The sequence below is a fragment of the Carassius gibelio genome, chromosome A1, assembly GCF_023724105.1.
Source record: "Carassius gibelio isolate Cgi1373 ecotype wild population from Czech Republic chromosome A1, carGib1.2-hapl.c, whole genome shotgun sequence".
In the NCBI taxonomy this organism is placed as follows: Eukaryota; Metazoa; Chordata; class Actinopteri; order Cypriniformes; family Cyprinidae; genus Carassius; species Carassius gibelio.
Genome location: NC_068371.1, coordinates 20,475,491 through 20,501,195, shown reverse-complemented (window position 1 = coordinate 20,501,195; position 25,705 = coordinate 20,475,491). Strand labels below are relative to the sequence as shown.

At 35.0% G+C, this 25,705-nt stretch overlaps 2 protein-coding genes across 6 annotated transcripts; both read right to left on the bottom strand.

Annotated features, from left to right (window-relative positions):
• Positions 1-1,472: 1,472 nt before the first annotated feature.
• Positions 1,473-3,254, bottom strand: zgc:64002 (uncharacterized protein LOC393330 homolog). Its single transcript, XM_052599123.1, has 3 exons — positions 2,971-3,254; positions 2,681-2,888; positions 1,473-2,161 (listed from the first exon to the last, which is right to left on the bottom strand). The coding sequence occupies exons 1-3, from the start codon at positions 3,128-3,130 to the stop codon at positions 1,735-1,737; spliced, it is 795 nt and encodes a 264-aa protein (XP_052455083.1). The 5' UTR covers positions 3,131-3,254; the 3' UTR covers positions 1,473-1,734.
• A 1,946-nt stretch (positions 3,255-5,200) lies between these two features.
• LOC128015315 (glycerol kinase) lies at positions 5,201-22,863 on the bottom strand. 5 transcript variants are annotated; one of them, XM_052599042.1, is made up of 21 exons: positions 22,695-22,863; positions 19,439-19,512; positions 18,753-18,859; positions 18,578-18,655; positions 13,736-13,815; positions 12,525-12,662; positions 12,162-12,271; positions 11,726-11,792; positions 11,360-11,377; positions 10,722-10,757; positions 10,454-10,521; positions 9,586-9,628; positions 9,382-9,462; positions 9,098-9,176; positions 8,900-8,996; positions 8,597-8,681; positions 8,238-8,358; positions 7,991-8,134; positions 7,798-7,884; positions 7,112-7,198; positions 5,201-6,602 (listed from the first exon to the last, which is right to left on the bottom strand). In XM_052599042.1, the coding sequence occupies exons 1-21, from the start codon at positions 22,785-22,787 to the stop codon at positions 6,589-6,591; spliced, it is 1,707 nt and encodes a 568-aa protein (XP_052455002.1). In that variant the 5' UTR covers positions 22,788-22,863; the 3' UTR covers positions 5,201-6,588. The 5 variants fall into 5 exon arrangements, with proteins under 5 accessions (XP_052455002.1, XP_052455010.1, XP_052455028.1 ...); XM_052599050.1 differs by having other exon boundaries at positions 5,201-6,599; XM_052599068.1 differs by lacking the exon at positions 7,112-7,198.
• Positions 22,864-25,705: the final 2,842 nt, after the last annotated feature.

Below are 25,705 nucleotides of genomic sequence, written 5' to 3'. Positions count from 1 at the left end.
TAATATGTTATGACTTAGACATTTTTACATATATTAACAATATTATTATTTCTTTTAATAGTAATTTACGACCCACCTGCAATACCATTGAAAACCACTGGCCCTAAATTGTAAGAAGTTGCAATTACCATTTTGGATGTTGGCTATGGAAGCCCGTTTCTGCCACTGAATAAATAAAAAAAATAAAACAAGGTAATTGTGACTGACTTTATCTAAAAATTCAGACTTTATTTCTTAGAATTCTGAGAAATAAAGTCAGAATTGCGAGATATAAAGTCGCAGTTCTGACTTTTGAGTTTATATCACACAATTCTGATAAAAATTCATGTACCTTGTTTTATTGTTTATTCAGTGGTGGAAACAGTCTTCCATAGTTGGCACAGTGCTTAATCAGAAGAATTTAAAATGGCAAGTCATGCCGAAAAGGTTCCTGATCCCTGCTTTAGACCCTGCAGGCAGCTGTATATGACTGGCCCTTGTAAATTTATTTTTTGAGTCACTCCATTCATCTACAGCACACACCTTACCCCACTGTCACTTATATCACAAAAAGTTTAACTGTGGATTCAATTCAAGATATAGTGAAATTAAATAGTTCAGAGTGGAATGTTTGAATCTGCACTGAAAAATTGATAAAGGATCTCTTTTACATGCACAAAACTTCAGCAGGTTTCTCTTGTTTACTGTATGAACTACCAACTTATATACAGTATCTGCAATATCAAACTATCAGTGTAAATATGTTTTATTTAGCATATATATTGAATGTTCAGTGACTTTTGAATGATTTCACCAGTCTCCTTAAAGGGATAGTTCACTCAAAAATCAAAATGGCATTATTCACTCACACTCATGTTGTTCTAAACCCATATGAAAAGACAAAATGTGAGATTTTGATCAAGGTCTTGGCCACCGGTTTCAATATTTTTTAAACCGAATAACGACTCGATAAGGAAGAAAGTTTTCCAAAGCCATATTGTATGAGGAACAGACGGATATTGAAGCTTACTTAAAATGTTGACTTCAGTTCATGAGAGATTAAATGATTTAAGTTGGATCTTTTTAATGGGGAAAAAACTGGGTCTAAAACTAAATTGAATCAAACACCATTGTTAAATCTATAATGTATAATGAGGAAAATCAGACTATTAAGTGTTTTAATCAATGAATGACAGTAGTGTTCGTGTTGAAAGTCTATGAGAATCACAAATTTCTGCTAGAGAGCAAGAACCAATCATTTACAGTTCACTTGTTTCAATCTGGAACACTTACTCTGATACAAAGCAGATGGTCTCATGACATGAAGTCTTACTGTACAGTACTATACTAACTTGGTCTTGGTTTATTTCCTTTGTGGTATATTATTTAAATGGTTCATAGAGAGGAATGCTTGGATGAATTCTCTAATATACCCAAGTGCACAGATGAAACACTTTTTTTTTGTATGTGTGTAAAGAACATAAATCATGAAATCGATTTCATAGTAATGTTTTTATTTAAAATTTTAATACTTTAATAGTACATTTAAAAAAAACAAAATAACTATTTTTATTATGCATCTTTTAAAAAGCCTTACATTCTAAAACCCATTCAACATTTTTAAGATTCATGCATGCCGTATTCATCTAAAATGCCGAAACTTCTACAGTGGATTTATTAACAAGCAGAAAAATCATAGGCTATGAAAAGGGATTTATTTTGGTTTTGTTGTTGTATAAATTCCTGTTTGATCTGTCACTCAGAGGGTTTTCTCGCTACAAGATGAAAAACTGCCTCAAAGTCAGACACAGAGTTGCCCTCTCTGTCTTCTGCAGGCAGTAAATTAAACTCGAGGATTGAGAGGCCTAAACCACGGAGTGCTTCCTCAATATTATCCTGACTCAGTCTAAGACAAGAAAAGCGCTTATCATTTACCTTGTAGAAGCTTTCGCCCAGAACACCAATCATTACCAAAAGTCCACCAGGACGCAAAAGTTTGGTCAGTCCATGTAAAGCGTGACAGTATGTTTGAATGTCTTTGCATGCTGCTTCCAGACACAGGGATGTAGTGACACAGTCAGCTGGTTCCAGTGTGTGTGGAGAGAATGGATTCTCCAACCGGACATCACATTTTAAAACTTTCTTGACTCGTTGCTTCAGTGTAGCCTCCAAATCGGACGGGCTACAGTTCAAAGATGAATTAAAAGATAAATAATTAAGAACAAAATACAAAGAAGTGTTTTAAGAACTTGCTGTTTAAAATGTAGGCTCTGTCATATTTATAATTGGTGTTTCTTCAACTTAACAGTTTTAGCAGTGCAATTAGTCTTGGCAAGGCAAAAGAACATGCATTTCAATTCAAAGTTCAAAATGGGATTTCCACCTCCCTTGTGCAATTAAGCAATTAAACATATGTTTTTTTCTAAAGTAAACAATGTCAACATAGTATGATCTATAATGATTATCATAACAAATCTAATAAAACAAGCAGAGAAAGAGGTCTAATTTGTGAGATGTAATTGTAAGGAAAACTGTAAACTCATAATTCTGAGGGAAAAAAAGTTACATTTACAAGATGTAAACTCAGAAATCTTTGGGGAAACATGGGATAATAAGCAATTATCCTTTTAAAATGGATTATTATTATTATTGTTAAACACACACGCACCCAATAAACAATATCGAAATAAAATGACCTTACCTTTTGCCCTCCAGTTCACAAACGTGCTGCAATATAGGTTTCCAATCTAAACTGCCTTCTAGATTATTCAGCCATTTTTCAATTTCTCTACGATTGTCATTTGCGAAATCAGAGAGCACGATCTCGTCATAATGGTCGCAGGCGCTGATGACGGAGTGGATCGAGGGTCCACTGCCCACATCGATCAGCAGCTTGCCTTTATGTTCTCCTTTAAAAACAAACATTTGTGTCAACATTATTTAGTTAAAATAGAACATCTAGCTTTTCTAATGATTGATAGGATTACTTACCCGCTGAGAAAACTCCACTAAGGCATTTCAAAACGAAAGTAAGGAAGTCCTTCTCGTCAGCGTGACCGCGAGGGCAGGAATAAAAATTCTTCACATACGCTCGCGAGTCAAAATGCCCCTCATAGAACTCTCCCTCTGTGAAGGTCGTCAATTCACTCATAACGTCAACAAGTATTGTATGTATATAACTTCAAATAAGCGAGGACTGCTGTAGATAATGTAAGAGCAAACAACACTGTCCTTACTGTAACAACGAAGGCGCAGTGTCGTCCTGACTTGCGCAACATAACAAAGTTCTCGTTAACCCTCTGGCCCTCTTCGGTCATTTTTGACCGAAAAATTTTATATTATGAAATGTAAAAAATCGTAGCTTCATCAGAATGAGATGACACTTGGTGACTTTTGTCATATTAGCAATATGAACACACCAAAAAATAATGGACATGATTTGGATATGTTAAAGAGTCAACGTTTGTGAATTACCTTCTTCGCGGTCAAAAATGACCGACATAGGAAATGAATGGGAAATACGAAAAAATTTGAAAACTCTCATCTTTTGATGGTACAAACTACAAGTCAGCCACTGGTCAGGAAAAAAATGTGCAGCAATCAAGGGGGTGACTCTCCAGAATATCAGGAGTGCAAAATAGACACAATCAATAAATGGAAGAAATACAAAAGGGTCTCTCTCTCTCTCTCTCTCTCTCACACACACACACACACACACACATATAAATGAACCGGTAAGATTGCAACATTAAACATTTATTGAAGTACATTGAATAAAATATTAATTAATTAGCCTACAAAATCTTTGTAAATACTGATACTTATCTAACCAAAAATCACTAAACCTTGACAAAATCTCAGGTCGACAGTTTAACAGCTGAGCTCAAGCCTCCTTCACTAATTCGAAAATGTCACTTTAGAACCGACTTCAGTGGCTTCATTAAAAACTTGTATCACTGTATTAAAAGCTCTCTGAATTATGTGGAGTCGGGAATTATGAGATAGATTACTGAGCGATTGTGATTACCTGCATTCTTTCTTCAGATTAATCTCATATTCACAATAAAACATTAAATTGAAAAACCACATCTTTGTCCTACTATCCTTTCATCTGTTGATTTGCTCAGTGCATTTGTTTCAGTCTTTATCGCTGACTCGTAAAACAGTAATATAATGGCGGAAAATGTAATTAAAATCATCATTTCCCAGGGAAAACATGTTAGGTAAAAACTGTATGCCTGAATGCACTGTAAGTCGCTTTGGATAAAAGCGTCTGCTAAATGCATGAAAAAAATTTCTGCTAAATGCATAAATATTACCTTAAATCTCAGGGGTAGTCCAACTAAATAGATTGGGCGAAAGAGGTTTTGCTGACAAAAAAACGTTTGTGAATCCCAATCCCTGCATTAAATGTAGTTAAGAACCGTTACGTGAATTTGTGCATTTTAATGTGTTTAAAAGACAAAAGTCTTCCCAAGACAGTGAATGAACATTAATGTGTTCATCAATAGTTGATGCATTGTTAAAATGTTGAGATGAGAAACCTCTTCTTAAAACTGAAATTATGCTGAGTGGCCTCTCAAATTTGTTTAATTACATCCACCTGACTAGTGATGGTCTTTGTGTTAATAATGTCCAGAAAACTGGAGGACTTACTGAATGTATATTAGGCTGTTTTAGAAAGGAACATTCAAAAGATGAAAAATAGAAATTAGGGAGAATCAATAAATTATGAATGATGTATTGCTGTTGTGTCAATATGTAATCATGAAATCAATAAAAAAGTAACTGTAGTCCGATTAAGAGTATTTTAAAATCTTATTTCAACTACCTAATTTTTGGAATCTAATTACGTAATCCAGATTACATGTAATCAGTTACTACCCAGCTCTGTGCGTGTATAAATATACAAAGTCCACCACTTTGGTCCATCTTATCAGACTGTTTCTTGATAAATCCGGCATGTTGACAGACTAAACATACTTTTCATTTAATTCCCAGAAGCAATTTCAAGACAGTACTAAGTACTAAAAGTGTAGAAATGGAAAATTAAATGATGAAAACGTACTTTGAATCCTGGGGAAAGAACTGAAATGCATAAAGATGTGCTAATGAACATCACATAATCACTCACTAACATCTACAACCCAGATGTAACTTGTGTATGAATTTTGATATCTTAATTTTAAATGCTCAACAATTAAAGGCACATACCACGAAGAAAACAAATCACTGTTTAATACTGGCTCCTTTTTTTATGTTTTTTTTTTAACATAATTTTTGCATTTCAAGTATTCATGGACAAATCAAAGACAAAAATAAATTAAGTACCATTCAGAGTACTACATTATGCAAATGCTTCTCATGAAACCGCTTTTTAAAATGCTAATTGTTCTTTGAAAGAAGATTGCTATATTGCAATTGTATCATTAAAAATTTAGCAAATAATAAAAATATAATCTGTTTACATCTGTTCATATATTCTTCATTGTCATGAAACTTCATTAACACAGACATCAAATATGATAGAAAATCAGGTGCCAACTGTTTTCTTTCAAGTTAGTTATTTAAACAGAAAGGGTACTGAAAGGAAACACTTAGATCAAATTAATTTAAGATTTTAACATCATTGCTTCCTTGGGCTGCACAGTAATGTCATTTACATGCACAATTTAAGAGATTCAATTACAGTGACAATTTAATTTAAGTGCGCTACAGTTGATAAGAAATAAGTTGATAAGTTTGTTCAAATATATTTCCAGACATCGTCAGTAATTGTTGAGATGTTGACTCAATACTGCTCAAGTGACATCTTGTTTCATGGTCTCTCTCATAGGAGGCAGAAGCTATGCAGTAGAGCACTTTCTATCAGCAGGAACACAGTGTTTTGGACTAGTTGATTTCTAAACAATATTTTTTACATACAAAATAACCATTTCCAAAAGGCATATGAAGTTGTAAAAGAGGAAAAACATCACAACATTATGTACATGAGATTATGTGGAGATCCTTTGCTGTTACACATAACAGCATAATACTTAATAAAGTGCACTAAAACTGTCCTGAATAGGTTTGAGAAGTAATTATATTGTACTAATAGTACGTCTTGCTCTTTCAAACTTCAGACTAAATCTTAACCACCATACACAGACCCATGCCTTTGGATGTCTGTGACTGTTAGTGCCATTCAAAAATAAAATAACATTGGACAATGACTGATTTGCACAGCTGAGAGTTGATTATTATCATTGACAATTCCATTAGAATGTACTGTACATGAAAAATACCAGAAACACAAAGCCACAGCAGCTTCAGTGTGAAAGTATGGAGCTCCTTCTAGAGAACAGTTTGGGGAAACTACTGTACAGTAATGAGGACATGAAAGATCAAGATGTCCTCATACCAGATATGGTCAATAAAACTTTCTGCTACATGGCCAGACAGGTCTTAATTTAACATTTTGAGGTACCATGTCTGCAGAAAGCAGTAACAACGGTTTCAATGGAATGTCTTTTGTCAAGGCCACTATAGCACATCTTGAGTTCGAAGGGGTAAGCCATGGGCCTTCTAATGACTTCATCTTCCATCTTCTGAAATGCAGGTTCAAGTCTACTTCTGCCCTGCTTTAGTGAGAGGGAAAAAAAGGAAATGTTAAAACCGCAAAAACTAAATGTTTGCTCAACCGATGAGCAGAGTGGTTTTCAACATGCACACAAATGTTTAAAAGATAGCGTGACACTGGATGAGAAGAGAAGAAAAGAGACCGTGAACAAGCGAAAACCAAGACTGAATAGAGGTGACAGCAAAAGCAAGTTTGGGACAGACAGGGAGATTCTTAGAACAGGTACCTTTTGTCCCAACCAATTCACAAAAAAGTATATCCCATCGCACATGAACAGGACCTGTTCCATAATTTCCTCCTTACAGACTCACATGAAAAGCTATTCTACACCATTCATTCACACATACTTCAAGACATCTACTGGAAGAAAACTAATGTGTGGTGGTTATCCTACGAGTACACTCACGTTCACCACTCTCTCTCAAGCTGATGGACTTTAAGGAGGGGACACATACATAAACATGCATCTATCTCTTTAGATATCTCTCATACACTCGCTCTCACACTGACCTGCAATGTACTTTGCTCCAATTAACATAAACATGCTACCCAGAATGTAAAAGCCCAAGGGAACACTACTGAAGATACTAGTCTCCTCTGTTGGTTGTCCAGAAACACAGGTCCATGTCACACAAGACAGTGGAAAGAAAGAGAGAACAAGTGCGACAATTAAGTAACTACTGATTTTGTCAAACCAACAAAAACGTTATCCTGCTCCTGGACATTTACTTCAGAGTTTAGTTCTACCTGAACCAGACAATCAATAACTTCGCAGAAAAGTTAATCTCCAGAAACAGGACTTTGTAACTCTGTAAAAATCTTGCAAAACAACCATTTCCCCTGACTTTGGTCATTCTGGGTCAATACCTCTGGGGTTATTGATTACTGCAAACCTACATCATTCTTTGACTACTTTTGAGGGCCTGGTTGAATATATTTATCTCCCAGGGAACACGTTAGGAGAAAATTGTTAGCCTGACAAACAAATTTGAGCAAAAAGATTTTCATTTTCAAATAAAAAAAAAATTTGTAATGTTATTATTTTTTACTAATTTAAATATAAAACAAGAACATATACTTACATATACCAGTAACTATTTCCTGATTTTGTTATTTATTGCATTTGTATAAGGTGTTTCTCTCTGATTAGAGACCCAACTGTCAAATAAACAACAACAACAACAACAAAAACACACCATTTCCATTGCTGACTGGTTCTGTGGTTTCCCAGTTCATAGCCCTCTGAACAGCTTTCTTCCAGCGAGCATATCGAAGTTCACTCTCTGCGCAGAGAAAAAATAAACTGTCAAGTTTCATCTGCAACTAGAAAACTTACATTAGTTTAAATACAAGTTCCATTAGTTATGAATGCACTTTCGATTCCTTTACCCTCTGGGTTGATCTGAGGTTCAAATCTTTCTGACGTGACCTCTGTGAGATCTTCTGGGTTTAGGCTCCACACACTGACTCCTTCAGCTGCTCCTGCTGCCATAGCAGCACCCAGAGCTGTGGTCTCAGGCATGGACGGCTTTACTGTAAATAAATACTTATTATATCTGCCCATCTGCAAACATCAGTAGAATTACATTTATACCAGTACATATAAAGACTTACAAAATGAACATGTGCATCTTACCAACTGGGATACACAGTATGTCGGCCTGCAGCTGCATCAGTAACCGGTTAGACGTCATGCCTCCATCAACCTGGAGCTGGGACAGATGAATACCACTGTCCTGGTTCATTGCATCCAGAATCTGAAATAAATTTGAGCATTCTTTAGCATCCTACATTTCTTTACACATCTATTAAAATAGACAAGAAATAAACATTTGAGTTGAAATTATGTATTCGTTTGCAGAGACCAAAGATGCCATGTAGGACACAGAAACATTTCCTTTAACAACAGTTAATTTTCAGAATCAATTATTCCAGAGAGCCATGTAATAAGAATGTACAGTATAATCATGCCGATGGCAATTAATGGAGGGATACCTCTCGTGTCTGGAAGCAGACAGCTTCAAGTGCTGCGAAAGCCAAATGACTCCTATTGGTGAACTGTGTTAGACCGCAGATGATTCTGTTGCAAGCAAGAAACAGAGGTTCAACGTTGTACATTTCACAGGTAATAACACAAAAATTGCAACTGGACTTCACATAATAAACTCATTATGAAATTCACAAACAGAAATATTTTTGCTTCTTATAAAACTTCTCAGTTTTCTCAGGCTTAAGTGTTTTCTACATCGCTTACATCAATGGAAAATTATCATTCATATGGATGTATCAGTAACTCACCCTCTAGCACTTGGCTCCCAGTATGGCGCATATAATCCAGAGAATGCAGGGACAAAATAACAGCCATATGATGTGCCAACGTCAGCAGCTAGTTGCTCTGGGGTGAGAATTTAAATGTTTCAAATGAAATATTCCAAAACTGGGTTACGCTCTTGTATCAGGGTATAAATATAAGTATAACCTTTTACACAAACACACCAAGTTCTGTAGAGGTTTGGATAATTCCAAGATTATCCTTTAGCCAACGCACAACTGCCCCTGCAATGGCAACAGAACCCTAGAAAAGAAAAACTCCAGTTCAGCAAGGGTGAAGGATTGGCGACATCACTCATTAATTATGAGAAATGAATTGACTTTTCAAGTTTTTGAGATGTGGAATGAAATAGCTGCCACATAAACAAAGCATGTACATTGCTTTGGTAAGAAATACTCTGCCAGGAGCATGATATGTAATAAACAATGTCCACATTCAACAACATTACCTCTAGTGCATAGCAGGCAGGCTTGTCACGCCCTAGTTTATATGCGACTGTTGTCAGGAGTCCATGGTCCGACATCACAGGCTTATATGAAAGATGAAGATGAAGATAAAGATATGAAAAACAAAAAAACAATATAGATAAAAAAAAATTAACATTTTATATAATATATACATATTTTTTTTAAGCTATATTCATGTCAAATACCTTAGTCCCTACATTCTTAAGCAGGAAACAACCAGTCCCATATCTGTAAATAAAAAACATACAAGTTACACATTTTGAGCAGATATACAAATCACAATATCTTCCTATAGTCTAAGAACACATTCTTACATGTTGACAAACAAGGCTATTCTAACAAGAAAAATTACCGTGATTTTAAGTTTTTAACAGTAAAAGTCTGTAAAAATGACAAAATAAAACCCTGTTAATTGGTTAACTGTAAGTTTCCATTCCATATACAGTGAATAACTGTAATTACATTGAATGTAATTTTACAGTAAAATACTATTAAATTTTTTTTTTTTTTAAAGAGAAAACGTTATTGTATAATTGACAGTGAAAAAAACACAGATGACAGTCCCAGAATTCCCTGCAGACACTTCATATTTGATTTTTATTTTATAACTCTTTTTTTAATTAGTTTTTCTTATCCATTGTGTACATTAGGGTTTTACCTTGCATTTATCATTGTTAAATTTATATTAATTATATTATTTCAGCATCGTGTGTGTTACCGTGATGATGTTTAGTATTTATGTGAATGACACTGTGCACCTTCTGTTTATAAGTATTGCCCTCAGCTTGTGGAAAAGATATTTGTGATGTGCTTTGATACATCATGTGACTTTCTCATTATTTTTGGTGGTTATCAGTGTATTACAATGGTACAAAACAGATATTAGTACTTCAATAAGTTGGTATATTAACATTAAATCAGTTAATTGTGAATTTAGGTCTGCTGTTGCTACCATATTTTTTACAGTTTATTTTTACTTTTTACAGAGTAGAATCTGCGCAGTGATACTACTGCATATGAACTGAAAAAACAATTAACGAAACAAAATCATACGTATTTTTGGCTTGTCCGTCCTTGAAGCACATCTGTCCCACCAGGGCAGCAGATTGGTCCCCAAGACACTGTAAACAAATGTAAAGTTACTTTAAAGGAAAAGTGTTAATTTGGAGAATCTGAAGATATTATACTTTATATGCATTATGGTCAATTTAACTGTAAATAATTAATGACACAATATATTATACTTTATTTTAAGAGACATTAGCCAAATAAGAACAAGGCAAAAAAAAAAAAAAAGTAATCTTTCTAATAATAATCTTACCCCTGATATGGGGATACCAGTTAAAGGGCCAGATTTCTGTAAGAAAAATGTAATATTAAAAAAGTAAAACATTAGGGGAATAATTTAATAATATACAAATTAATATAATAATAAACATGCATTATACAGCCCCCTGCTTAGTCAGAACTTAAAAACTTGAGTCAGATTAATAATCATAAAATTGAAAACTTTAGTGAACATGATAATGTTTGGCAAATCATCTGCTGCTCTGTGCTGCAAGCACTTTCTGTTCTAAACATACTCCACAAAAAAAGAAGAATCAGTGACTCTCCAAATATGTTAAAAAGCTGCTTTATTTTCATCACTGCAACTCAAGATGGTGTGGCCTCAACCACAGTGAATAAAAAGGTAACAAAGAAGAGGAACATAGCCATAAAACTAAATGAAAAAAGTTCAAGAACTGAAGGACAGGCAGTGCATCAGGTTTTAAGCCAAAACACAATGGAAAACAATGACAAGATCCCCACCAAGTACATTTCCAATAAGACCTTATCTCAGGAATATATAAAATGCACTTACAACCAAAATCTGAAATATTGGAAATGCACCAATTTCTGTGATAACATGACACAGCAGTTTGCCAAGACATGACAGTGTGGACAACTAGAGATACTCACCAGTTTAGAGCTGATTTTCTATCAGTCAGCCCGAAGAGATCACAGGACACAAAATATAATCATGATAAAAAAAGACACACTAAAATGACTGCTTCACAGCAAAATTCAACTTTGGATGGAATATGTTATTGGGGCTTGTGGGTTTTTTTGTATGTTCAGTTAAAGAATAAACAGTTACTCTTTGACATGCACTGCTCTGGAGCAAAGATCATTTCTCTCTTGCCCTGCATTCAAAGAAATGCTTATAATGCACCCTGAATAGGACACATTAACACCAATGTGACAATTTACTACAACAGAATCCTACCCGTGAATTATGTAACAAAAGAACAGAAAGTAGTTCTCTCTTTTGGGTCAAACACTTACCATTAAACCATAAATCTCTGAAGAACTTCTCACTTTTGGCAGAATTTCCATTGGTATATCAAAATATCTGTTAAAGAATAAGAAAATATTTGTTGTAAATATATATTTAAAAACATTAAAGACTGGAATACACTACACAACTTTGGCCAAAATAAAGTGTTTAATGTGTAGAGTAGATTTTAAAAGTGTATTCCAGTCATAAAAATGGATACTCCATATCCAAATTGAAAATAGCCTGATAATTTTATCCAAATGTATGACTTACATTCTTCAGATGTAACAAAACAAATATAATGGTAGTCCAAATAAGCCCAGTTTATGAAACAAAGTCTTAAATTTTTTTGGGTGGAGTATCCATTTTGACTTTTGCGTATGTAAATAAGCATTGGTCCAGAAAGATTCATATAAAACTGTTTGTATGAAAATTTGTACATACTTGCAGAGCTCTGGATCCCAGTCCATTGTATGAATATTGAAGAGCATTGTTCGGCTGGCATTGGTTACATCTGTGCAATGAACACCTCCCTTCTTCCCCCCAGTCAGGCACTGAAAGTTAGGTTTTATCACGGATTATTTAAACTAGTCAAAATATTGACATGATGATCACTTCATACTGATTAGAGCAGTGGTTCCCTGGTTAAGAACCACTGGATTAGAAGATTTGAAATCAATCCATGACCAAGTGCTTGAGTTTATTTTGGAGTATATTGCCCCCAAGCCATGCACAGATTTCTTCTTTTACCATGTACACAAACACTATATAAATGCATAAGAGAAACCTCAATGCCACTGTTCTTACCCAGATAAGCCAAGAGTCCACTGTTCCAAACATGGCCCTGTGAGAGAGCACAGCTTCATGGACCTTTTCCACATTATCCATCAGCCAGCGTAACTTCACTGCACTGAAGTATGTGCTGATGGGTAGGCCAGTCTTGTGCTGTATGAAGCAAGAGAAGTAACAAATATTATTCCGTTTTGCCAACCTTGTGTAAAGTGTCTTGATAAGTGTAATTTTTCTGATGTTTTGATATATTTCTGTTTGAAATAAGAAATCAGGGGGAGGGCTAACATAGCCAGACTTAAGCCAAAACTTCCTATTTGATTTCATGGGGACTTTCAAGGGGTCATATGATGCGATTTCAAGTTTTCCTTTCTCTTTGGAGTGTTACAAGCTGATTGTGCATAGATAAGATCTCTGAAGACTAAAGTCTAAAAACCAAAGAGATATTCGTTATCAAAGTTAAGACTCAGTCTCGCCACGCACACCACGCCCCCCTGAAAAGGCACATTTAAACACGCCCCCACATGTCTACATCACTGTGTGGAAATATTTGCGTAATGCCGTCCAAATGTTCACACAAAGAAAGAAGGTGTAGTTTCAGTAACCGGAGTTAGTGTTGAAGCAGCCATATCAGGGAGATACTGTGTGTATCTAGGCAAAAGCAAAAGCACTTTATTTGGCCTTCTGAAAGTAGATGCATTTAGGAATCATTAACCGTCTGTAGCTTGTGTTCTGCAAACACATACAAGCTTCATCACTGTGTCTGTCACACCACTCTGTTCCCCTTTCGGGCTTGAACTGATGGTAAAACTAAGGACGTTATTAACTGTCTTTAAATTTATTTTTTAAAATGAAGCCCGCGATTATGGAAAGGGGTGTTACATTTCCGACGAACACTTGCTGTGTTCAGCCAAACACAATGCACTGGGTCAGTTGGCCAATCAGAGCAGACTGCGCTTGTCGGAAAGGAGTGAATTGGTAGAAAATAAGAGAGGTGGGGCATAGAGGACCTACAATAATGTACAGTACATGAAAAATAATGTGTTTTTTTTAACATTAAAGCATGCCAACATATTTGGTTACACCTAATACACAAAATAATTATATTTTATATCATATGATCCTTTTAAAAAAGACTTATTGTCAGACATATTGAAAAAAAAAAATAACATAATAATGGATTTTGTATATAACTGCTCAGGTTTACAAGGAGACACCATCACTCTCACCTTGAGGTGGTTTTTGTTTCTGCCTGGAGTTTTGTTGATCAGCCTTTCTACTGTTGACTGGGTCCGCAGATCAAGCCAAACTTAAACACGTCCAAACAAATAAGGAATTATTTGGTTATTTGATTCTGGAATGTAAAGCAGTAGATATGACTACTAATCAACAGGGGTGGACTTGGAGTAAAAAGTTTCCCTAGATCTTCTGGCATAGAGCAGCCCACCACACCTGATCCCCAATACACCACATCATAACACACTGGCACATTATGAGCAGAGCATTTGTTTGAAATAAAGTTTTTTTTTTTTTTTTTGCTTATTAACATGAATGATTGACATTTCTTTAAATTAATAATTTGCCCATTCTTTCCTGGTGTCATGGCAAATAGAAGAACTTGTACACAGCTTTTTTTTATACAGGGTTGCTAAAGTCAATTTACACCATAAAATCCACCCATAAAACAAAATGCACTTTTATGGCCTCAGAATTTTTAGATTATATGGTGAATATAGTGCAGAAGTCATGTGGACTGTCTTTTTGGTGTCTTTCTCCTGGTTATATTTGTTATTTTTGGAGCTTGACAGTCTCTGCTCAAAACTCTCATCTCCTGTGGAACAGTTACAACTGCACAATATATTGAAATTATCAAAATATCTCAAATGTAGATAGGCTACTTCAAAAGATTGCAAAAAGTCAAAATTGTAGGTCAATGCATATAGCAGAGAATACACTTGGCATGTGATGTGCCTTGCTTGACGTTAAAAAGAGTTATTAAGTGCAATAAGTGCCAGAAAACAACTCCTTGCTGTCTTGTGCTCTGATGTCAGACGCACCTGAAAACGTGTGATTCCTTTAGTTCCCTTTTAAGCATTCCCTCTACATTGCGAAGCATTCGCAGTATGAACTCCTCTCCTTCACCAAAATCCTGAAACCTTATAGGATTATGTCAGTTCAATAAACTGGCCAATTGTCGCTAATCTATGCAGTCGCATGCAAATACTAGCAAGCAGTATAAATGCGGCGAGAGCGATAATTGCCTCTGAATATTCTCCTTCACATTGTCTGCCATTCTGCTGCCACTTCTGAAGATGCAACATAAGAAATGATCGTCTCTTCAGCATCTGATGGCTATGTTCTGGAGGATCTGTGCAGGCTCCAACAGTCCGCTGGACACCCACGAGCATGGCATCGCCCGCCTGGGCCTGGCCCATGCCGAGGCTGGACATGACTCTATTGACTCTTCATGGGCCTGGTCTAAAGGGACATATATTTGGGATATATGCCATGCAGCTGGCTGGTCTTCACAGAATACTTTCGCCAGGTTTTACAAGTTGGATGTGACATCAATGGCATCTCAAGTGGTTTTGTTGAGTCACTAACCTCACTATTCTTTTTAATTGCAATGCATTCAATTGTTTGTTACTGTGTATAACTGTTGACACTGTTTATTCTGGCCAGATATGTTAATTTTGTATTCCTTGATTTCACTGCTCTAGCTCTGCCTACCAGCTGCAGGCTTCATTAATGGCATCACTATTGGTTAGGAATTGTATGTTGTTCTACTCCATGCTTGGTGTGATCTTTGCCGAGCTCACAGAAGAATAGTGTTCCCACTGTGAATGCTTATCAATGTAGAGTGAACTCTCGAAGAGGAATGTATTCGGTTTCTGTCGTAACCTTGGTTCCCTGAGAGTGGGAACGAGACATTGCGAAGATCACCATGCACACTGCTCGATCTGTTTTTTTTTTTGTATTCAGTCTTAGATTCTAAGGGAATTGTCGCTCTCTACGCATTAAATACTTTCCGCAGACTTCTCAGTATTTACAACTGGCCAGTTATTTTTAACTGGTGCTATCCTATAAGATTTCTGAGATGTGGAGGAGTTCCCACAGAGGTTACGACAGTAACTGGAGACATTTTCTTTCGTGCATTAATACACTAGAATAGTCAAATACACAAGTTTTATGTCAAAATACCCATCTTGAGGAGTATGCATGTTTGCAGAGTCTGATATGTCTTAAGTAGGGCTGGACAATTAATCAAAATCAAATTGAAATCATGATTAAATCATATGGTTTAGTGTGATTATGAAATCTGGAAGGCTGTTAAGCACAGCTTTACAGTGCAGCATGGCCCTGCAATCAGCAGTAAATGCTGCTCCATCTGAAAGCACTGCAAGTTTGAGTTGCTAAATTAATTTACTTTTCCACTGAAAAAGTAAAGTAAGGGATTACTGCTCGTTTTTAGGTAATTAAATTACAGTTATTTACAAAGTACTTGCGTTACATACAGTAAATCATTTCAACACTTCTAAAATCAACATTGAACTTGAAATCTGTCTAAACCATCTAAAGATAAAATTGCAATAATAATAAATTAGAGCTAACGTTATATAGAAATTAACTGACATTAACTTCAGAGGCGTCATGTCCATTCAAAGTGAGGAGGAGCGTGCCCCCTCAGAAATGCAGCTTACAAACAACAAAAATAGCCAAATATTATTTTTTGGATATGATACAATCACACCAGTGTGATTAGATCGTTCAGTGCGGCAAAGCAATCAGCTGCTAAATTCAAATCTGCGCTCGCGCTTTGGCTGGCGCTGAGCCAGAGACAGGCGCATTTGTACAGCGCTGCTGTCTTACAACAAATCACACATGATCATGTTGATCTTATGAATGCAATGGCCATTTATGTCATTTATTCTTATCTACATTAGTGTGTAATTTTTACATAAACCTGGATTTTACTGGCTTTTCTTGCCAAACTGAACTTTTCTTAAGCTTTTTGTTATTCAGATATGTTGTTATTCAGAGTATTTCTATTTATTTACCAAAGAAGGCTACATTTTTATAAAAATGTTTAAGTATTACAGTTGTTTAAAGCTAAAAGGCTAAACTATTCTATGTTTGACTCAAATTGAAAGTTTAATTTCTATTAAGGTTTATAGGGATTTTAAGATGTAGCCTAATTAGCGATTTGAATAATTAAGTTACTTATTGAGTAAATTAGTTACTCTTCAGACAGAGTAATTAGTCATTTAAATACAATATTAATGATGTAATTAGTCATAATAATTCATTAATTTTCGAAAGTAAATTACCCAACACTGTTTATAATGTGCATTGGAAAAAGCAACATATGCCAAACATGAGAAGCATTTATGAACCTCTTTTCCAACAAAATACAACATTTAATAACATGTTTTTAAATAAAAACTCACTTAATATTGTCAGTCGAGTGTCTGAAATAAAATCCTTCTGTGTGATAATGTGGCTTCTGTGTTCACAGAATGTGTACGCACACAGATTGAGTAATACTTTTTCAATATTCATTATAAATATACTTAATTATAATAACAATTATAAATGTAATTTATTACTCATTTCTTTTTGGCAACATAAATTAGTTAGAATACTAGTTACAATACTTTTTCTTCACACCCTAAAGAAGTTGTGTAATTGTGTATCTTCCATTCTTCCCCATAAAATTCTTCTAAAAGGTTACTAACAATATATTTCTGTCTCATCATTTGACCAAAATCTACATTGGATCGCAGTCAGAAGTTATTACAAACACTCAATGGTGACTGATGGTGACTTTTAAATCAAAGTGTTGTAGTGTCATGTGTAGCTTGAAGTTAACTGTAGCTATAATTTCTCTGTTACCCATATATGATTATATTTCATGAATTATTTATCAAAATACTTTCATAAGATTTTTAATTATAGTAATAAAATTGATATCAGGAACAAAGGGATGTGGGTGAGCAAGCCATGTACTGTAGTGCCAGAGTACAATACCCAGCGGTGCACATCATTTTTTCATCCTGGTTCTCGTGAAAGAACCTGGAGATTTGGTTTGGTCCTCACACTGCATATAGTGTGACACATTAAATAATACTATAAATACATTAATAATAGTGATTATATAATTTTTTAAATAAAATAACCAACTAAATAATAAAGTGATAATACTATTTAAAATTAAAAGGGATTATTAAATACAATAATTTTTAAATAGTTATCTTAAAATTATGAATTGTTTTAAATATGAATTTTCTGCATTTTCAAACTTAAAATCAATTGTAGTGCATCAATGAAAGAAATGTCAGTTTTGCATTGTGCTTTAAAATCAGAAACGGGATAGCCTAGACTTTTGTGCATTAACATCTGTCAACCATGTCGGTACACGAATGCGCTGTCAGAACTTAATTACAGAGCACATTTTTAATTTTGGACCACTTATGTGCACCCCTGGTAATACCACAACTTCCATAAAGCCACAACTTCAGATCACCTTTTCTCCTGAGAAAAAGCAGTGCAATGGCATTATTTCCATCTCCTGAATGTAAACGTTTCCATATTCCTAGCTTTCCTGATTAACTGGTGACTTCATGTGCCTGTGTGAGTCATGTAAATTATATATATAAAAAAAAACTAGGAATTATTGTGTTGTTGGATTTCAAATCATTATGGGTTGAGGCATCAAAAGTAAATAAGTAACAAGCTGTTTTATGGATGGCAACTATAATATTGTTACTGAAATATTACTACTAGTTACTGCAAAAAGTCTTATTATTACTGTAACTAGTTACTGCCTAACACTGATCAGAACATGTTTTTCCTGTTTAACATTCTAATGCTGTTTTGACACACTCTATATAAATAAAGGTGACTTGACTTGACTACCTAGGCCAATGAATGATCATCGGTCATTCTTTTTACATCTGTGTAGCAACGGGACGTCTAGCCACATTGTCCAGTGGCCCACCCAGAAAACTTTCATTACTCCAGACTGCCAGTCAACCCCTGGTCATATATGATAGGATTGTAATGTTATTTACCTATAGCATTATAAAGTGGTTCTCCCGTATCCTTGTCCCAAACAATAGTGGTTTCCCGCTGATTGGTCACACCAACAGCTGCAGACAGATTAAAACATGTGAAGAAATAATAATAAACAATCATGAGCTTGTAATAACAGTTGAATGGAGAAATAACAAGCTGTCTTCTTAATACCTTTTATGTTCGAGATGTCAATATTGAGCTGGGTCAGTTTCTCACAGGTTCTGTCCATGCACTCATACACAGACTGAAGAATCTCTTTTGGATCCTCCTCCACCCAACTGAGGGAAGACAATAAATCATTTTTAATGGGTTGTTACAGTTAACTAATACCAGTTTTTATTTATTTAAAATAAAATAAAGTTTAACTGAAAAGAAAAACTTTATTTTTTACAACATTTTCATTTAGTTCAATTTGTTCTACTAAAATAACTAAAACTGAAATAAAATTAAAAACAATAAAAACTGCATATTTAAAAAAATAAGGGATGTGGAAAAACACAACAAAACAACTACAACTCTAATTAAAATTAGAATTAAAACAGAACATTTAACAAATCCAAAATATTAATAAAAACTACAATAATATCTCAATGATTCTAAAATAACCCTGGTTCTCACTCCAACCTGCCACATGAAATCCGCATGATTCTTAAATATAGCACATTGTGCATAACTGAACACAGCTGACATCTTTGCAATCAGTTTGAATGGAAGAAATCCTATTCAGCTCATCCAGAGTGACAGTATGAACCAATAGTGAACTTGTGATTTGAATCACAAGTTATACTCTCACTGTATTGCTTAATGCACTGCCCCATTGAACCAGCGTGAATCAATACAAAGGACACAATACTCACCCCTCTTTGGGAAAGCTCTGTTTAATCTCAACCTGATGGTGACTGAGAAGCTCTGCTGTTTTTGCATTGAAAACCTACAAATAAAAGAACAGAGAACTTTTAAGTTATCAAAAACCTTTAAGTTTTTTGATGAAATAAGAGTCAATTATCAGTTTTTCCCTCCAATCTGCCCCTGTTCAACATACAGTATTAGAAAGACAGAAATCAGATATAAAAACTCAAGAGTTGTGTTTCTCTGAGAAGTACCTAAGGGGTATTCCAGAAAGCAGGTTATGTGACATACAGTACGCAGGTATGTTTGGGAGTAAGTAAGTGGATAACCCCACCCCACAGAGCAACAGTATCTGTGAAGGCGTGACATATTGATGAGACTCCAGTGGGTATACTATGCCTTATTGTGCATAATATTATGCGATTACAATATATATATATATATATATATATATATATATATATATATATATATATATATACACACACATCATTTAGTTGTGTGATTTGTTAATTATAAAGCACTATTAAGTATTACATAAGGTAATATTATATTCTAATATGTTATTATATTTATTTTATTGTTATAATAAATAATATAATTATAATGTTAAACATTATAACAAGGTAATGTTTATTTTATTCTAATATATTTATCATATTTTATTGTCCTCACATCATGGTTCACAGTTTTCTATTGTATTCTACTGTATTTCTATAATAAAAATAAATATGATATTTATTAGTATTTAATTAGCACGAAACAAACAATATCATATTTATTCTCAGTGATTAAAAGATTAAACTGAAAAAAGACAAATTATTGCACAACCATCAATTCGATTCATTGCTCTGTAGAGAATGTCTTCTGTGCTAACTGAAAATGCTTTGAGTTGACTGAACCAGTAAAGCTCAAGAAAGACAGGTTTGGGTTAATCAACAGAGAGTTCAGGGTATATGTAACGGTAAGTTAACCTTGCTTTCTGGAAAACTCTGCATTTCAGCAGTATTGTAGTGAAATGTCGGTGATGTTGAAATCTGGAATTTCCAACAATTAATTACAAAGGCATTAATCACACTGTTTGACCTTATTCTGATCTCTTCTTTTGAGTAACAATTCTAGCCACATCATTTTAACAATATGAAGAATGTTTGTCAGGGCCTGGAATTACAAGCACACCAACACACATTTAACACAAACACACATTCTTTTATACATTTTTGTCTTCCTGATGGACGCACAAACAGAGGATATTAAATTGGGTTGTCCACTATAAGTGCCACAACCTTGTCAGATCTAACACATAGTGTCCACATTAGCCAATAGAGACATTTCTAACAGAGCACCACAAGCAGGGTTTCTGCAGGTTTTATGAAGTTAAACTTAAGACCTTCGTAAGAACATTTAAATAACACAATGAGTTCCAACAGATCTCCACTACATTGATAATAATTTTACACACAAAAAAATATAATAATAATAATCATAATAATAATAAAGCTTAAAGCTTGAATAGCTCTGCTGCCAAATACTAGAATATGAATTATAGAATTAAATAGAATTATTTCGATATCAATATGTATCCCGATATATATATTTTTTCTAATAACGATGATATGATTTTTAAACACCTTTCCAGTATTTTGATACATTACCCGTGTTTCTCAGACAGAACATTGATTTATTTGTGACGTGTGTTAGCTGAATAAACATGAGCACTGCACGTTTCAAAATCATATAAATGGATGTTTATATGATGTATCTCTGAAGGGATTAGACTGTCTTCTGAAAAGTTTCGATGGCATTTTCATTTTATCTGACAAAGAAGCTTTTAGGAGAAGAACTGCTATGATTACAGCCGTTACTGGAGAAACGGCTGGTTCTGCTGCTCTCACAGCGCCTCCTGCTGGCAGACAATCAGTTCACATTTTTGTTGTTGCTCTTTTTTCAGAGCACTTTTCATACACTTTATACTGGCTAAAGCACATGCATTTCAATCTATAAGAATAATCAGCCTACACCTACCAGTCAAAGTTTTTGAACAGTAAGATGTATTACATTTTTATTATTATTATTATTATTCTCTTCTGCTCATCAAGCCTGCATTTATTTTATCCAAAGTACAGCAAAAACAGTAACATTTTGAAATATTATTACTATTTAAAATGTAATTCCTGTGATCAAAGCTGAATATTCAGCATCATTACTCCAGGCTTCAGTGTCACATGATCTTCAGAAGTAATTCTAATATGCTGATTTGCTGATTATCAATATTTAAGACAGTTGAGTACATTTTCTTGCAGGATTCTTTGATGAATAGAAAGATCCAAAGATCAGCATTTATCTGAAATAAAAAGCTTTTGCAACATTATAAACTATTCCATTCAAAAGCTTGGAGTCACTATGATTTATTTCTTTATTTCTTTTATTATTATTATTATTTTTTAAATATATTATAGAAATTAATACTGTTATTTAGCGAGGATGCTTTAAAAAAAGCGATGATAAAGCACTTATAATGTTACAAAAGATTTATATTTCAGATAAATGCTGTTCTTCTGAACTCTCTATTCATCAAAGAAACCTGAAAAAATCTACTCTGGTGTTTTCAACAGTTTTTACAGCAGCAAAATCAGAATATTAGAATGATTTCTGAAGAATCATATGACTGGAGATGTTATGCTAAAAATATAGCTTTGAAATCACAGGAATAAATATTAAAATGTACAATATTTTCAAATAAAAAGTTATTTTAAATAGTACTAATATTTCAAAATGTTACTGTTTTTGCTGTGTTTTGGATCAAATAAATGCAGGCTTGGTGAACAGAAGATAATTTTTACATTAAAAATCTCACTGTTCATAAACTTTTGCCTGGTAGTGTATGTTAGCCTATAGTTTGAAGTTAAAGATATTAATATTAATTAGGTGAGTCAGACTATTATTTGACAGTGATTTCACATTTCTCGTATGTATGAAGGCTAAATACAAATAGATAGAAATAGAAAGAATGAATCGGTTAACGTTCAATTAGCCTCGTGCGAATGAGCAGATTCAGAAACTGAATATGATATATATCCATGTGGGTAGCAACCGGCATGACTGAACCGGCTCCGGTATATTTAACAGTTACCCGGACATGTTGGCAAGGGCACGGAGGACTCTCCAATCTCAGTCTGTCTGTATGCGAGCCACTTAAAGCTCCACCACAACCATACAGTCTATAACCAAAACACGAAGACATGTCCTCAAGATGCGACTTACCAGAAAACGTGTAGAACTCGTGCCTTGGTCGATAGCAGCTACAAGGGGACCCAGCATAATCCTGTTCGACGATGCAGCCATTGTGCCGTTCATTTAATCAGTGAGTGACCACAGCAGCCAGAAATATAAGACTGGACACTGGCTGCTCTGCGCTCCGCCCTTTACTCCAGCCTAGAGCTCGTAGACGACGTCTGCGAGTGCGTGGCACGGGATGACGTAAACACACGCCCCATTCCAGAAGGAGGGTTTTTCTAGTGAACATCAGTCTGGCATTCACTATTTACCGAAGGTATCACACGTTGGAATCTAAACTTTGGAGTTTAAACTTTTTATTATAGAGAATTGTAATAAAGTTTGTAATAAATCTGTACATATGCAATAAATGTAATGCGATGATGGGTTTTGTGATTAGTAACACAACGTTTTGTACAAACCCGATTCCAAAGAAGTTGGGACACAGTGCAAATTGTGGGTAAAAAAGCAATGGAATAATTTACAAATCTCATAAACTCATATTTTATTCACAATATAATATAGATAACATATCAAATATTGAAAGTGAGACATTTTGTAATATCATGCCAAATATTGGCTCATTTTGGATTTAATGACAGCTAACATTACAAAAAAAGTTGGGAAAGGTAGCAATTAAATATACATATAAGGAACAGCTGGAGGACCAATTTGCAACTTATTAGTTCAATTGGCAGCATGACTGGGTATATAAAGTGCCTCTCAGAAGTCAAGATGGACAGAGGATCACCAATTCCCCCAGTGCTGCTGTGAAAAATAGTAGAGCAATATCAGAAAGGAGTTTCTCAGAGAAAATTGCAAAGAGTTTTAAGTTATCATCATCTGGTACATAATTTCATCCAAAGATTCGAGAATCTGGAACAATCTCTGTGCGTAAGAGTTAAGGCCGGAAAACCATACTGGATGCCCGTGATCTTCGGGCCCTTAGACGGCACTGCATCACATACAGGAATGCTACTGTAATGGAAATCACAACATGGGCTCAGGAAAACTTCCAGAAAACATTGTCAGTGAACACAATTCACCGTGCCATTCGCTGTTGCTGGCTAAAACTCTATATGTCAAAAAATAAACCATATCTAAACATGTGCAACATTCTAAATAAGGGCAGGCGTTTTCTCTGGGCCAAGTCTCATTTAAAATGGACTGTGGCAAAGTAGAAAACTGTTCAGTGGTCAGACAAATCAAAATTTGAAGATCTTTTTGGTAAACTGGGACGCCATGTCATCTGGACTAAAGAGAAGTTGTTATCAGTGCTCAGTTCAGAAGTCTGCATCTCTGATGGTATGGGGTTGCATGAGTGCGTGTGGCATGGGCAGCTTACACATCTGGAAAGGCACCATCAATGCTGAAATGTATATCCAAGTTCTAGAACAACATATGCTCCCATCCAGACGTCATCTCTTTCAGGGAAGACCTTGCATTTTCCAACATGACAATGCCAGACCACATACTGCATCAATTACAACATCATGGCTGCGTAGAAGGATCCAGATACTGAAATGGCCAGCCTACAATCCAGATCTTTCACCCATAGAAAACATTTGGCGCAACTAGAAGCCCATTAGACAAGGATGGAACAACATTCCTATTCCTAAACTTGACTCCTCAGTCCCCAGACATTTGCATACTGTTATAAAAAGAAGAGGGGATGCCAAACAGTGGTAAACATTTTTTGAAATGGTTGATGCCATGAAATTTAAAATCAACTTATTTTTCCCTTAAAATGACACATTTTGTCAGTTTAAACATTTGATATGTCATCTATGTTGTATTCTGAATAAAATATTGAAATTTCCATATCAATGCACTCTATTTTTATTCACAATTTTTACAGTGTCCCAACAGTCCTGGGTGGACCTCGATGGCCATTGGTACAAATCCTCAGCAAAGAGTATGAGAATATGAGAGTCCTTTGCACAGTCTGACCACACCATTTTGGTTTCTTCTGGCCAGAGGAGAACTGGCCCCACAACTGAGCCTGGTTTCTGCCAAGTTTTTTTTATTTTTATTCATTTCTGTCATGACATACTTTAGGTTCCTTGCCACAATCAACTTTGGCTTGCTTATTTGGGAACAAATGATTCCAGATACACTGTTTGAATAGAGCTGAACTGAGCTGGACACTGAGATCAATTATGAACTGACTTTGTTTACTATTGTAAATGATCTACTCAAGCAAAATAGATGTTTTTCTTGTTCAACACTGCAAAGCTGCTTTGACACAATCTGTATTGTATAAAGTGCTATATAAATAAAGGTGACTTGACTTGACATGACATATGTCTTCAGCTGCTTCTTGAAACTTGTGATGATTTCAGAAGTTTGGATGGAGGTTGACCATTCCACCAGAGAGGAACAGAGAAGGTGAAGGTTTTGGAAAATTATTTTTTTTACCTCACTGTGAAGGAACGTCAAGACATAACTCATTCAGTGATCTGAGCTGACAGGAGAAAGAATACACTTGAATTAGTGAATTGAGGTAGGGAGGTGCTGTTTCAGTGGCAGTCACAATAGCCAGTGTATACATATACATTTAGTGTATACATAATTCTGGTTGAAACTGGGAGCCACTGGAGTAAGATCAGAAGGGGTGTGAATTAAGTTTTCTTTGGGTAAATAGAGACCAGGTGTGTTGCGACATTCTATGAGTGAAAACAAAGCCAATATAACTGGACTATTGAGAGGCCATAGAAAGCTGGTTGTTTGTTATCAGCTTGATTTTTGCCTTTATAAAACAGAGCAACAATTCCATCCATGTTGTCACTGATAATATGAGTACCTTTCTATAGTGGCATCCCATTACTCTTTCTGTTTCTGACATTTGTGAACTAGCTACAGTATTTAATTCACTCAAATGAGAATGACACAAACTTGACTACTTTCTCCCGAGGTCATTTTGTGTATAAAGGTGCAATTTACAATTTGTACTCATGGTGATGCTATTGGTCTACCAGAGTAATTAGAGTAATAGCTGC